General features: G+C 40.9%; 1 protein-coding gene across 1 annotated transcript in view; it reads left to right on the forward strand.

The window, feature by feature from the left end:
• NPSR1 (neuropeptide S receptor 1) overlaps positions 1-12,364 on the forward strand; it is a 59,908-nt gene extending 47,544 nt beyond the window's left edge. Inside the window, exons 6-9 of the mRNA XM_075747040.1 lie at positions 7,749-7,825; positions 9,772-9,861; positions 11,967-12,147; positions 12,271-12,364. Of these exons, the coding sequence (XP_075603155.1) occupies positions 7,749-7,825; positions 9,772-9,861; positions 11,967-12,147; positions 12,271-12,364 (442 nt within the window). The remainder of the gene's footprint in view (positions 1-7,748; positions 7,826-9,771; positions 9,862-11,966; positions 12,148-12,270) is intronic.
• The last annotated feature ends 3,434 nt before the right edge of the window (positions 12,365-15,798 follow it).

Genomic DNA, 15,798 nt, shown 5'->3' on the forward strand with positions numbered 1-15,798 from the left:
TGTCTAGCTGACTTTTTGATACAAATTCGACATTGACCAGTGTTGGTCCCTAGAGAGAAGGGACAATTTTTATATTTTGCTCGTAATATATCAGTTTGCTAATCCTTCCATTTTTGTGCCAGATTGCACAGATATACAAACAAAACCATAAGAAATTCTCCTTGGAGAAAGGACATGACAGTGATAGAGAAAAACTACTCCCAGATTATCCAATTGCTCTTCCTTCCTAAACAAGATAATTTCTCCTTGTACGTTTTCCTGTATCTTAAAATCAGCCAAGCTTTAAAGAAACCAAAAAATATTCTTGGCGATATGTAAATAAAAACGTGGATCTGCAGCCCAGCACTAGCAGCAAAAAGAATAAACACACAGAGAAGAGACAAAAAGTACTTTAACTGTGCAAAAGAAATGGCACTAGAAAGCTTTGAGGCTGGCTGTTACTCTGAGAGGAGTTCTGTTATGAATTTTCTCAAGTGGCTAGCAATCAGGAAATTCTAGTAAGCATCTTAAGTGTTACAGGAAAAAGGCCCGTGGCCTGTCCAGTTATCAGTCATTCCACAGGTGTGTGAAACATCTCTTTCACACTCAAACTTACAGATTTCCACGCTTTCTGTTACAGATCAGCCACTCCTTTTTACATGGCATATATACTTGTTCGGCAAGAAAAAGCAAGCTACATAGCAACAAATTTTTCAGAGCTGCTGACATTATGCTCCCCTCCTCCCTGCCAAGGGAAGATATTCCAACCAGATCAGGTCTGTGACTTGCTTTATAGTAAATCCCCAGAAGCAAGAAGGCAATGAAGACATGAGGAAAAGGGAAAGTCAGTGAAACTGGCATTTCATGAGATTGCCCTGACAGATGAGACATGAATAAAGCATCCTAAAATTTTTGCGGCTTTAACCTTAAGTGACTTTCACACGAGAAGTTTGTGGCAGGAGAGGAACTTAAAACACCAGCCTTGGTGCCACAGAGCAGAGCGGTGCCCATTGCCTGCCCAAACACGTTCCTGGTTTCAGTGTGCACTAACACAAATGCTCCCACATCCTTGCCAGCAGAAGTCAAATTCTTCACAGATCCTAAGTGGTACTGGGCACTGGGTGGAAGGAAGTGGGGTAAGCGAGGGAAGGAATTTTTTTTTGTGCCCATTTGTTTCTCGTTGTAAGTCATACTATCTTCTTCAGAATAGAAAAGATTATCTGAAACCACATAAAGAGTGGATTACCATCAGGGCAAGGTCAGCAGAGACATTATGAACAAATGCTGTGCAGTTTGGAAAGAACTGGTTATTTTTTTAGAATACTTTTTCAAGTTTCAGGCGTACAACTGAAGGTTGCAACTTCCCAGCTGATGCATCTGTAAGACATCTGCCAACATAGCCTCGAGGCATGATATCTCTTCCTTTAAAATTTCTTGGCAGTCCAGGAATTTAAAGCTAATCCACCTAACGTGGCTGCAGCATATAAATACTCTGGTAAGCAGTTTGCTAAAGAATAGCAGGAATGGCTGTTAACATTTTCAGGGACTCAATTTCTCTGCAAAAGTTTTGTTCCACTGAATACTTTCAGATGCACAGCAGGTTTGATGACAAATGAGACTGTTTCAGAAGGGTGAGTGAGAGAGATCATGCAGTTGTTTATTACTCTGTCGAAAGATTAATTATAAAAATGAGAGGTGTTGTTTAGTAAATGAAGGAAGGCATTTTGTGGGTTTTTAATTTTATAGCTTTTCACTGAAGATGTTATTAAAGAAAGTCCATAACATAATGATGGAGAGACAATCCATAAATGTGCAACTGAAAAGTCAAGGATCAGTATCTCAGAAGCTGGGAAAATGAATAAACTAGAAGCCAAGGCACACACCACACTTACTGAGGAAAGAATAAGACTTTTTCTGCAATAATTCATTTTGTTTGCACAGCTACTTTATTTTTTTCTGCTAAAGTACTCTGATCTAGCTGCATGGCAGGTGCCTGACGCAATGTGGGACACTGGCTGGCAGAGTTAATTCTTAATTAGTTCTGCTGCCTGAATCTGCTGAAAACCTAACCTCTGGAGCAAAGCAGTTCACTGATGACAGCACTTTTTCTGGTGCAGTTCATCTGAAGTGCATACAAAAGATAAAATTTTACTTTTCAGGTGCAGGACTTAATTCCATACTAGATATGCCACTTTGGCTGAGCGGTTTTTCACTTGCTACAGTCCAGGTACCATCATCTTTTAAGATTCTCTCATCCATCCCTCAGCTCTCTCAGCAGAGCTGATTTCCCATGTTCCTGACACAGCCTTCAACTAACTCACAGGAGCTGTGTTATTCATAACGCCACAGCCCATGGAATGAATTATTTAGCTGGTAACCTTATGCTCAGTCTGGAAAACTCTTCCACCGATGAGATAATCCCCCAGACGTCGTGTGAGCAAACCCTATAGATTCCAGGTCAAAACACAAACCAGAAGAAAACAACTTTTTTTTTTAAAAAAAAAAAAAAGTATATATAAAAAGGCAATCTATGAACAAAACTGCAACACCCCTGTAAGATTTAAATACTTGGGAGGTCTGTTCCCACCACTTGTTTACAACTGGAGAATCAGCAATCAGTTATCAAACAGCTTGTGGTTTTGTGGCAAGTTTTTTATCTGATTATAATACAAACGAACAAGACCTGAATAATGGAAAGAGAACGAAAAGCTGTGATTAGATTTTTAACACAAGTGCGTGGTTATCTTTGAGAGCTGAGAAAAAAGGAAGATTATTTGTTCTTTTCATGTAAAAGCTCGCCTTCTCGCCACTGTCTCAGTGTTGGTCAGGGAGAGCCACAGATCCCGCATCAGGTTCTTCTTTACAGTGATTAAAAATTTGGCCAGTTCTTCCCTCTTATTTAGACTAATTTCCACTTTTTCTGCAGTTGATATTGTCATCCTACCAAAACCCAGAAAATTCAGAAAAATTAATTAGGCAACCTGCAGTAATTAGTTCTCTCCTATTCTGGGACAAGTGTCATCAGCTATAACGAAAGCCATTTCTCCTATGCCAAGATATGCCAAGCAAAGCTCAAACAGTATCTGTGATAGCTGAATACCTCCAGGGCATTGCTGAATAGAGGTGAAATATGGGTCAAGTCAAGATTACAGACTGCTCTCCTGCAAATATTTGCACCTGGCCCCCTTGGGTCCTGTGACAGGGAGACAGGAGAGCTACTGGATTTCTATTCTGTATCACTACTCTGTGCCAAACTATAATTATATTCTGGCACTTGAGTATCCAGCAATTCAGAGTCTTTTCAGCTGTTATTCATGATTGCCAAATATATTTTCTGTATTTTAACTGATAAATGTAATACGTAGACATTTGTCTAATATACTTTCAAATTCAGGTTGAAAAAAAATTGCAAAAGTTCCTCTTGAAGCACAGAGGAAAAAATATCCATCTGCTGTTTAAAATCAAAACTCCAAAGAGAACATTTGCTATGGAGCAGCAGAAAAATAATTAGAAGGAAAAAACCAGAATCAGCTAAAAGGGAAAATATGGAACTAAAAACAAGGCATTACAATGAAATAAAAAATAGATTAAATAAAGGTATTTGTCTGAATTAAATCAAATAAAGGTAATAAAAATACCATTAATAAAAATACCAAAGGTCATTTTTTGAGCTTGATTCAACAAGCACAATCATTTTTGCCTGCAATTTCCATTTCTAAATAAAAAAGCCTAGATCTTACACATGTGTTCTAATATCTGCCCGTCTATTCACTTACCCATTACACATGCCTACAATGGTTTGTTCAGATGAATTTACATATGCCTTTTGTCTATGGATAAACAGTGCTTTGGATAAATTAGCTACCATAAAACATAACACAGCTGCATCACTTTGCACAAATAAAGTACAAGGAACAATAGGCAATGCTGGATGATAAACACAAGCAATTAGCAGAGAGCTTAGGTGTACTTTTTGCCATGGTAAAGGCTCATTTTACCAGTAAATACTGAGGCCAGGTGGGATGCTATCATATTTCAATCATTTATTAAAAAAAAAAAAAAATCTGTGTTTAAAGAGTGGGCACATTAATAACTCTTATGATTGTTAATATCAATACATAGCTTTACCAGAAGACACTTTATTTTCCAAAACAAAAGTGATCTAGGAATTAAAAATAAAGATGGAATGGGACTATTCACGGTAGTATTTGTATGACTAACCATAAGTTAGTTATTTACATGGACAAAGAGTGCTGTAATTACCAATGGGGTCAAATTAAACACCACCGTTAACTAATAACACGCTACAATGAACATGCATCTTAGTCCTTCAGAATCTGGATCAAGCTAAATTGCTTCTGGGGATGCAATGAATTTAATTTGCTGAGTTACATCCATTGTCTGAACCATATTCTTGTATTTTCCTGCCACCTCTACAGATATGTATGTTATCAGGGCTAGAAAAATCACTGCATTTTCAGATCAACAACATGTCCTTCCTATCCTGTGGTCTGAGCGGCCTGAGCAGCTTCTTCTCAAAAAGCCTTGGATTATTTTTCCATCCGGGTTTGACTACTCCACCTGAGCTCTTTCTTCCCTTTCTTTAGTCTCTCACTTACAAATAACGGGCCACAACGACTCATATAGTATTTTAATATCATAGTGTACATTAAACTGACTACAGCACATGTTTATATAGCCCCCAAGAATGCCCAGTGAGGGTGGGAAGACCAGCGCACTATGCACTCACAGACACAAAGACACCTGACAACATCTAGACCTATAGAACTATACATCACATCTCCTGGTGCTCTCAGTGGAGACAGGAGCAAGCAGCATGCAGGCATGTTACGTGTGTTGGAAAATGAGATTTGTGGCAACGTGTACGGTGTGCTTTTACATCTCGGCAGTGAAGGCTGAGTAGCTTAATGTCAAGAGGAAGGAACCGGAGATTGCAATATGGTCAGAATGGTACGGACCATTGCCAAACACCCTCCTGCCCATCTGAATGCCAGTTGTCATCCATCCCACGCTAGTCTTTGCTCATCTGCCACTTCATTTTCCATCGAGTGGGAATTTCTTCCCACCCTTTGAGATGTCACCAATGTCCATGTCCTCCTCCAGCCTCCTTTTACAGAAAGAAAGAAGCTACAAATGCATTCTGAAAAAACCCTACTTTTCCCTTGTAACAAAAATACAACTTCTGTTCCATAAGTGCTCTCTTTTTATTGTTGTGGCTTTGAAACACACACACAGATGCTTTTTATGATCTTAAGCTTTGGGTGACACATTTCTGGAAACTCTAGTTTCTTAGCTCTATGCCAGCATAGCTGGTGGAAAAAAAAAAAAAAAAAAGATTAAGCACTAGTAAGATCTGTAGTCACAGAGAGATCAAAGCGTAAAGCCATAAATGTGGCTGGCAAAACAGTCGCTGGGAAGTGTACCTAGCGTGACAAGTGACTCGTCTCTCTGACACCCACCCTGAGCAGCTTTACACCACCTCTGGTCCCCTCCCGATAAGGAAGGCTCCAGTAGATCCAGCTATAGAGAAAAGAAAGATGAACAGAGGCAAAAACACCAGCACAAATCCACTATGTTGGCAGCACTTTAGAAGCCACTGGATTAAACTGGGAATTAAACTTTTCCCTGGACTTCTAAAAATTAAGGATTCAAATGAAACAGCACATAACCTCATACATAAAACGCCAAGTGAAGAAGACAGCTGCCATAACTGCATCTGGTGAAAGGGATGCTCCCACCAGCCTCTGCAGCCAAGAGGGCAGGTTTTCTGTGGTCGGAGGGAAAGCAAGTGAGGAGCCTGACTTCGTAATTCAAACCTTGTGGCACTTGGCTGGAAGCAGGGAGTCTGAGTATTTTGGCTACGGAGTTAGGGTCCTTCAGCCTGATGCTTAGGCAACTCTGAATGTGTCCTGTGGGATGCACACAGGTCGGCATCAAAGGGGAGATTGCCGAAGGGGAAACAATATAAATGGCAAATATAAATGGCAAATAACGGCAATAAAAAGGCAAATATAAAGGTCAGGCTAGAGACAGCAGGCTAGGGAGAAAATAGAAACAGGACTTTTAGGTGCTGCCTGCAAATTTTCTGGAGATGACAATAATTATCATTATAATACATTCTTATTCATTGGAACAATCAAAGGAGAAATGATACATGAATTTTTCCACCATTGTCAGTACAAATTACAAAGGAACTCTCAAGTGTACCAGCTGATAAATAAATAGGTTCTTGAAAAGCCAGGAGATAAAAGGAAAATGTTCAAGTCAGCTGGGAGCCATGCTGGACCTTTGAAGGGATTAAGGAGGGCAAGCTGGCGTCTGCAGCAGATGCATGCAAAACCCTCAATGGGCAAGTACACCACCGCTCTGCTGCAAGCCTGGACTGCATGTTGAATTTCCAGCTCTCACCTATTGAGTCTGCAAACCAGATGGCTCAAACTTCCACAGAAAAGAAACCTCCAAGGCACACAAATACTGCCTTTGCAAGCGTGTCTAGGAATTGAGGGTGCTGTAGGAAAGGCTCGTATATCAGTCTGAAAGCTCTAATAAGAATAATGTCTCTTCTGATAATAAAAATAAACCACATGATAGTAAGACACATTTTTCTTTCTATAAAACACCCTGAAATAATCTCCCTAGTTGCACCTTTTTCACAGAGTCACCACAAAGGTTTATAGCAATTAACAGTCAGGCTGCCCCAGGCCTCTCCAAGCACTGCAGCGTATTGCAAACAGCACATGATGACTTCTGCTAGGTTTTCACATCAGGAAAACATGGCAACTTGAGTGCATTAGCTAAAATATTTTTAAATTATTTTTGTCTTCCTTAGCAGACTAAAAAGGAAAACACCAGTCAAAACTAAGCTGTTGCTTAGTGATTTTAACTGCATGTTATGCACGCTTGCAGGAGAAAAGGCAGACAGAGCATTGGCCTCATTTTTTTTTAATGTAAGCTGCTCATCCAGGATGTGGGTTCAAACAGCTATTCAGCTTGAAGGAATTATTTTACATATTCTGTATGAAATAAATAAAATTCCAGATTTGTTATCACATAGGAAAGGGTCATAATTATCTGAGGTCATTGCGAACCATGGCACTTTTCATCTTTCCCATTAAAAGTATATGCATATCCCCCTCTAAATATGCAAATTGCGATGGATTTGGGTTTGGATCATCTAACTCTTCCCATCTACCTGATACTTCTGTCCTCCTCAATTTCTGTCCCAGGACCTTGAGATCTGAAAGTGAGCACCACGGTACTTAACTGCATTTCTCATGGATCTTGCCCCTGTCGAATTCCCCAGGATACCATTTTATTCCTCAGCTTCATACTCACAAAGTAACACCAAACCAGAAGTGCACATGCTGCAAAACCAGGTCCTCCCCTTGCCTCCCCCATTTCAGGGCTAGTGACCTGGGGCTGGTACCTAGGCAGATTTGGCCTCGACTAACTCAAAATCCCCAGTGAGTTCTTGCCACATCATTGCATTCCTCTGAGCCTCAGATCTGACATCTGCAAAACCAAGATAATGATAATGATTTCCATGGTGAAAACTTTTCAGATCTGCTTCTGGAAAGTACTACAGGAGATTCATGTTTTATTTATTGTTGTTGTTGTCATCATCATTAATATTATTCCTATGCAGTCCTGTCATCTCTATGAGCTCCTTACACACAGAGCACAAATGACTAGGATGTCAGTTAAATTTACTGTGCCTCATAATATCAATGACTCTTTCCCTTCTGTAGCGTCATATACTCAATCGTGATTCGAACCATCTGGATGAAGAGCAAAGCTCAGGCTGTCATCCTTTCCAGCTGCCCTGGTGAGTCCCAGCACACACGTGTCTCCAGCCTCGATTCCCAAATCTGGGAATGCTTGGACATGCGGTGTCACATTGGGCCCCCATTACTGCGGTGGGAATGGGGCATCTGTAATTGTTCATTAATAACTCTCTTCTAGATTATTTACCTTCCATCAATTGACACTAAATCCTCTTTAGAGAAATTATAGAAAACATCTGCGAGAAAAGAATTAAAAAGTAAAAAATCCTTATTGCAGAACTTAAAATCCCTATTCCTAGACCTCTGCCCATTTTGAGAATAATTTTTTCTAGCATATACTTAGGTAACATTTTTGCTGTGTTTTCACATGCCCTTGCAAGTCTGGATTTTGATCAAGCTCAGAAATTCCTGGCTACAGAAAGCCATAAAATGAGCTGAGCTTTCCACCCCAATACCATAAACATTTTTTTACTGTTCTGAGCTATTTTGGCAAAAAGCACGAATCATTTCAAGATCTTTACTTGTCAGCTGCCTTTCCTATTAGTTATGAAGACAAGTATGTTAATTTGCGCGAATGTGTTTTCCCACACAACTGTAAGAGTACACAGCCAGCTAGTGCAGCCCAGTGGTGAATGGACACACATCAAACCGCAGGGACCAAGTTGCTGGTACTTGCCTGAAGCAGGATCATGGATCATGTCTGGTACAGGAGGAACTGTCCTAATGTGATGTTGTACATACTCAGATATCCTTATGTTATAACCTGATGTCAACTATAATCTAAGAGTTACTCATCCTTTGAAAAGCCTGAGCAGGACTGATTTCTAATGATCCTGCCTTCATGACACAATCAGTATTAACTAGTCTTGAAAAAAATGTCATTCTCCTCATCAATATTCTTCTCTATAAGTCACCAAGTGATTTCCAGTAATGTTACATCTGGACTAATTTCAAGCTTCTACCTGGGATGCTTCACTGATAACAAGCCCACATTATCTATTTATTTTTCTTTACAAATTACACAGCCTTGATATGCTGTTTTTATAAGGGGTGCAAGAAGTTGTATGCACAGAGTTATTTCCTATTACATTAGTGAAAATTCCAGTCCTAAGTTTGGACTACAAGAGTTTACAGATGTTTTGATAAAAATTACTTTCTTGTGTATTCACTATGGTGAACCTAATTATTCTGACCCAACAACATGAACAGCAAATTGACATTAATAATGAAATTGGGCATATTATTGCAATCATGCTGGTACTGTTATTCAAATACAGAACTTGATTCCCAGAGACATTAGTGTGACTTCAGAGGAAATGAGATCAACCAGCCTTGGTGTGAGACTGAATAGAATTTGCTTCTCAATTCAAGCCAAACTTCATTTCTGAAAAGCTAGTGTAAGAACATTTCGTATTTCATTACTGAGACAACATGGAGAGTAAAATGCATGACTGATTATCCAAAGCATCAAAAAGAGTAAGAGGTTAACAGAACGGAGTATGTAACTTTTAAAATCCCTCTGACCGAAATGCAGTTAAAAGTGAAGAGGCAGTCTGTTTTGCCAGGTTGTTTCTTCTCTTTTCTTAATTACAGCAGCCAGTTCCTTTCAGAAAATGTCTCCTATAACACCAGTCTGGTTGCGCTTTTGTAGCTGTGATGGTGCATGGTTTTCATTAGACTGATGCAGTTGGGCACACAGACAGTAGTTCTCCTGACTAAGTGTTGAGGATCAGGAATACCCAGCTGCCATGATGCTTCAGGAACAGCTCTTCTGCTTATATTTCCCCTTTTGATTTTGGGTGCCTCAGGTCTTGAGTGTCCAACCTGAGCAGGCTTGCAAGTGTCCATATTTCAGGAACTACTGAGCCCCTGCCTGACACCAGGGAAGGGTGAGCTACGTATCGCTGTCCTGCCTGCGGAGGTACACGCTGGCACATCCATGCACCAGCCCTGCTCTTTTTTACTAGCTGAACTGTTCTTTCCCCAGGTGGCAAAACCTCTGCTGGCTACACCAGTCGTGGGTTCATATCCAGGGCAAAAGTGAAAGCGATTAAGTACAGCATCGTAATTATCCTTGGTAAGTGAAAAGCCCCACAGCTGGTAGCTAGGGAGGATGCTGACATTTGGAAGCTGGTCTTCCACAGCTCCCTTGGTCATCAGCAGATAAAATGCAGTAGATGGCTCAGAGAAGGAGCTGTGCTTAGACCACCTGACTTGCCTTCTGACCTTGTCCTTCCCCTCTCCTCTGGCTGATAAGCTCCTATTTTAGGCATCTGACATAAACTTCAAATGAAATGCCCCTTGTGTGCATAAAGTAAAGGAAGAACATTGCCTAAAAGGAACAAAGGAAGGGGTGATCTCCTTCCCATCCAGGCTGCCAAAAGACTTGCAACTGAGATGTCTTTTAGTCTTAGAGACTATGTATGGCATGTTAGGTGCTGGGGTGGTGCAGGGGAGAGGAAGGAGAGGTAAGGGATGCATAGCAATTGAATTTGATGTCAGAAGCATGTTGCCTGGCGAGGTGGGAAGAACGAGCTCTCCTTTCCTGACTGGGCAGCATATGACTCAGTGCAGGTGTCTTCCGTCTCCCAGGGAGATGACATTATTCTGATGGAATTAGGAGGCTGACATTCTATCTCAATAAATAAAGGCAGCGTCACACAGGGCTTGTGATTAGCTGCCAGAGACGGGCAGGAAGGCGACCGAAGCTATTTACTCCCAAGGGCTGACAGCCATCCCCTACCACTGAAAAAGAGATCACTCCTCTTTCCAATGCTACACAAAATTCAGATTGGATGATATTGTGATAATAGCTACTACTGAGGTGCTTAGCTCACTGCTTAGCGGTAGTGTCTGCAGACATGAGAGAGGCTGGTGTGATTCATGCTTTTCAGAAGTCCAAGAACAGCTTCTCTGTGTCTGAACTTCTCTGTGTGAAGAAAGCTTTTGTCAGAAACAACTACTATCACAATGCCATCAGATGTCAAGAATTCACCTGGATGCTCAGTATTTCAAAGGACCTTGATAATATTAGGCACCCAGCGTTTCTTGACACGTAGATTAAGGCACCTAACATTCATGGACTTCTTTAAAGCCACTTAAAGTTCTACATAGTCAGCGCTATGATCTATATGCTGACAATGCATATCGCTATTTTGCTGGTATCTGTGCATAGGCACTGCCGGTTCAGTTACTCCAGAAAACAGGAAAGGAGTTTACCTCTTCCTCGCACATTCGGTGAGCCCTCAGCTAACTGCCAACTAAGAAGCACTGATTTCGGCAACAAGAAAGCAAGCATGGGGTCACTTTGGTGTCTCATTTGGGTCAGGGAGAGATCATGGGTCTGATTTCAGATACCCATGTATTTGTGACTCAGGTATTTATGGCTTAGTTGAGTGAACTGCCTGTACCAGTGTGTCTACATAAATCTTTAATCAATAGCCTTTGTGAAAGGAGATGAAAGAAACTTGTGAGGGACAGATTAATTCCCTGTGTCTGCAAATAAAGGTAAACCTATGGCCTTTTTATTTCTACCACCTCTGAACAAAAGCAGGGGCCATCAACAATGCAGTCCTCCCCTTCCCTTCCCCAAATTCAACTCTCAAACTGCAGTATAGAAATTAGAGTGTCTTCCTGCATGCTCCATATACACAGCATCTCCGACCAGCATGCCAAATGACATGTTGGTCTGACATAATGTGGTACAAAAGGGTGTCATTCCTTGCTCCTGGGTGTCTAAGAGCCCTTTTTTTAACAGGTGGCTGTGACAGGCAGCGCTCTCACGGAGCAGCACTTCAGTGGTGTGTACATTTAGATTGGCTGCTCACTCAGGGGGCCATTAAAAAAGCACTTCACTGTAACTTATGATGCTTTAACTGGCTACCTATTCACCCTTTATGTGTTGTGTAGTGTTCAGAAGTGCCTCAATATGTCTAGAAGGAGCACTCTAAACACTTAGAGGAGCACACATAATATATTTCATGGGCATTAAAATAAAAATAAAGATAAATAAAAGCACAAACTAATAACTATTCTCTTAAATAAGACCCTGAATGGGAGACATTATTTTTTTCATGAACAAATATTTATGTGTTATGACAGTCTCTCTATGCGTGTATGATTACCTCCCTAAATAGCAAACTATCTAATGTCAAGCTCTTCCTCTCTCTATCTCTCTTTCAGCATTTGTTCTCTGTTGGAGCCCTTACTTTCTTTTCGATATCCTGGACAACTTCAACATACTCCCTGAGACCAAAGAGCGCTTCTACGCATCCGTGATCATTCAGAACCTGCCAGCCTTGAACAGTGCCATCAACCCCCTCATCTACTGCCTCTTCAGCAACCGCCTCTGCCCCCCTTTCGAGTATCGCTCCTTTACTCTCACTCTGACTACCCCCTAAGAAGGGAGGGAACACATAAACACAGACTCTAAAACAACTACCTGTTTTCACCTGTTTTAATTCTGACCATTCCTTATTTTCTTTAGGGAAAGAAGAACACGAAGGCTGGGGGGAACTTTCCGAGACAGGAGTGATGGAGGGCAGGAGATGCAGGTCCTGTCCAAACCAGAATACATCTAGTGCGGGCGATGGATGGACCTGAACCGAGGAAAGCAGAGGTCCCCCACAAGCCCCAAGCACCGTGAGCTGATGGATGCCAACTGGAAATAGCCCACTCCTCGCTTCTGTTGAGCAGCACATGTATTTTGGATCGGCTCTGATCACACGCTGCCGGTGCCAAACGCAGTCCAAGGGGTTTGCATGCCACTGTTGTAAGGGCTCACCTTGGCCCTCTGTTTTCAAGCAAGCTGTAATATATATGTATTCTGAATGGCAAAAATCAATGTAAATAGTGTCTAGTCAGAGTCTTCTCTCTATTTTTCAGGAGTTGCTAACAGCTATCTAGTCTACCGTATGGCTCACATAACTGATAAAGAGTATTTACAAGTAATTACAGAGCAGGGACCCTACTTAAAATGAAAACAATGGCACTTTTCCAACAAGAACACACCACCATCACTCTTTATAATTATATCTGAGTTTCATACACAAACACTTACAAAGTGATACCGAGAGAGAAGGGGGCTGAAGGGCCGGGTTACTGCCCATCTCTCCTGGCCCCTCTGCTCAGTTCATGCCAGTCCTCCCAGCCACACTGGCCCTGCACCTTGTCCTCCCCTTCCCGTGCGGTATTTCCCCACTGTCCTACCTTGGCATGTCGGTGGCACCCCAGGGTCCCTGCAGGGTTCCCACGCCACACATCTGGACAGTCATTTATTTTGGGCTACTGTATCAGTGAAGTGTTTGCCACCCCCTCCCAGACCCCATGGTGCATCACGTGCACGGATCTTCACGCGTTTCTGTGGCAAAGGCCCTGAGCAGTCTTTCGGGGACCCTACGGGGATCTGCCGTATGGGGCACTTCATCAGCGCAGATCAATCTCGCCACCCACACAGCAGCATTTCCCCGACTTGTGCCCTGTGTAAATCATCCACGTCACTTAAATCATGCAGGGAACCATACACATCTTTAGACAACCTCAGAGCTGGAAAAAGACTTGAGTGAAACCATAAAACTCAAATTACATTTAGAAAAAGTTATCTGTTGTTGGTCCAGTCTTGTAAACTCATTGTAGGGTTCACAGAGCACTGGCCGTCAGGCAGAGCTTCGCTGCGCAGCACCCGTGCAGTGGGGCGTCCTCTTCCCCCAGCCTTCGGGGCATCCTCCTGCCACACTGCTCTCAAATTTAAGGAGAAATATTGTCATGCAGGTTCCGCAGGTGGGTGGATGATATTGACTTCAACGTTCATTTTACCACAAGGAAGCTTAAAGTGTTTGTATGATAATACACTCTAACCAGCTGCATGGCAAGTGTGTTTCTTTCCTCTCAGTAAAATATTGCATTCTTACTTAAGTGGAGTCAGTTTAAACAGGGAGGGGTTTTTTTATTATTATGATCCTTTGCAATGAGTTTGTTCCCTGCAAAACAAGAACTTAATAAAATTTATTTATAATTACCTATATTACAAAATTCTTTTTTCCTAAGTAGGACATCATACATAAAATCGTGGGGCTTTATGTTCTCAGAAAAAATGAACAAGGTTTCTCTTTTTATTATTATGAAGTTCTGTTATGTCTAAATTTTGGTAACAGCTTAATTAAAACCATGAATCTACACCAGCCGTTACAGCAGCTACCTTGGATAGACTGTATATAAGAACTAGACAACTTTTTTTCTTGTTATAACTTTCCCAAAAATGGACTGCTTGGTTTAAGTCTCGTAGTGATATAGATTCTGGTTTTTAACTTTTTCATCTGATACATATACACTAGCTACCTACTTTTGAACAATTAATGGAGTTTGTAGACTTAATACCTGGAAATCAGATAGCATTTCTGAGCAGTGCTTTGATTAGCAAATTTAACATGACTCGATCTCACTAAAATTTACATATTATTCACTAGGTTCACCACAGGAATTATCCCATCTAAATTAAGCATATGCACGAGTAAATATAGGACTCTGGCCTTAAATGAAGTCATTACCTCTTTATATTCCATTTATTATTGTATTATGTACCATTTACATGTTGTTCATATCCTTTTTCCTTAGGACATGATTGTGATGCCCTTCCTCATATGAGGATCTTTCAGTTTAAATGGCCTCATACCACGTTTGTCTGCATCCCTTCCAAGTGCTTAAACACAGAAATAAATAATTTATCTCATTTTCTCTCCTGCTTTCTTACTGTGCAGGAGATGGCATTTTACTACCTTTTTATATTCTCCAAAACCATTTGTTGTAAAGAAACAGAAAAAGCTGAGTTGTTTTCCATTAGTCTGGAAAACCCTTGCATGGCCTTCCTTTGTCTCTTGGTAGAGCAATTTAGGGAATTTCATCTGACTCCAGTAGGTTTCTTACTCCATGTCTGCAACTTGCTCTACATCTGTTGACTGTTTAGTTGCTTAATGGTGACAGAGCTCTTACGAAAGACCTCACAGCTATGAGGGGAGGTAGCAAAAGTCGGTGTCAAGGTCCAAATGCCCAGCAAGAGAGCCTGAACACAGGAAGAAGAGGGGACCCAGTTGGTTTGTCCGTGGCGGCCCATGAGGAGCTGTGTTTTTTCATCAGCTGTAACACTTCAAGATGCATCTGTGAGATCCTTTCGACATTCCCACAGCAACCAGAAATATTTGTATGCATGACTATTAGGACATAAAATCCTGTGTGATGATAAAGCCCTGTGTGATTATAGATTCCCAGGAAGCATGATAAATCAGATACTCGTCCCTCAGAGAAGTCACATCAAACAGCATAGGGCTGGAATACTTTCCAAACTAATACATTAATTCAAGAGAACAGAAAATGTGTGCTTTATGTGACAGGTTCAAATAAAATCTGAATGAGAAAGCTATTTAACTTGCTTTTGGACATATTTGATGTAATTTAAAGTGCAGTTCTCTTAGTCCAGATTTCCATCTGTTGCTAAAAGTGTAAAGCAGTATTTTGTCTTTCATCTTGGTTTTGGCTTTGAAATTTCTGTCTCCTTTTTTATTTTTATTTTGAAAAAATTAATGCAAGACAGAAAAATTTAACATCCAAATCACTGGGTAGGTATAGTCTAATAACAGACTGCAAGATTCCACATTGCAACTATGGAAGAACAGCAAAGTAAAAGGCTACCTAGAAGCATTTTGCATCCTCCTGCGTGTTGCTGACCAAGCACTTAGAGGTGCAGACATTATCAGTCAAAAAAAAAAAAAAAAAACCCAAACCAAAAAACCACAGAAACAAACTAGCCACTGCCTGGTTGTTTGTAGGTTTGGTGGGTTTTTTGAAAGATGTCTTTCACGGAAAAATAATTAGACATTTTGATATGATACAGGATGATTTGTCTTCTGCATAACAAAAAGATAATCATTATTACACATCTCTAAGACTTGCAAGGCAAGAATGAATTGAGATCCATATTCTACAAGTTACCTAGACATTTAAATATGAATTGTTTTAGTGG

This window comes from Balearica regulorum, chromosome 2, assembly GCF_011004875.1.
Source record: "Balearica regulorum gibbericeps isolate bBalReg1 chromosome 2, bBalReg1.pri, whole genome shotgun sequence".
In the NCBI taxonomy this organism is placed as follows: domain Eukaryota; kingdom Metazoa; phylum Chordata; class Aves; order Gruiformes; family Gruidae; genus Balearica; species Balearica regulorum.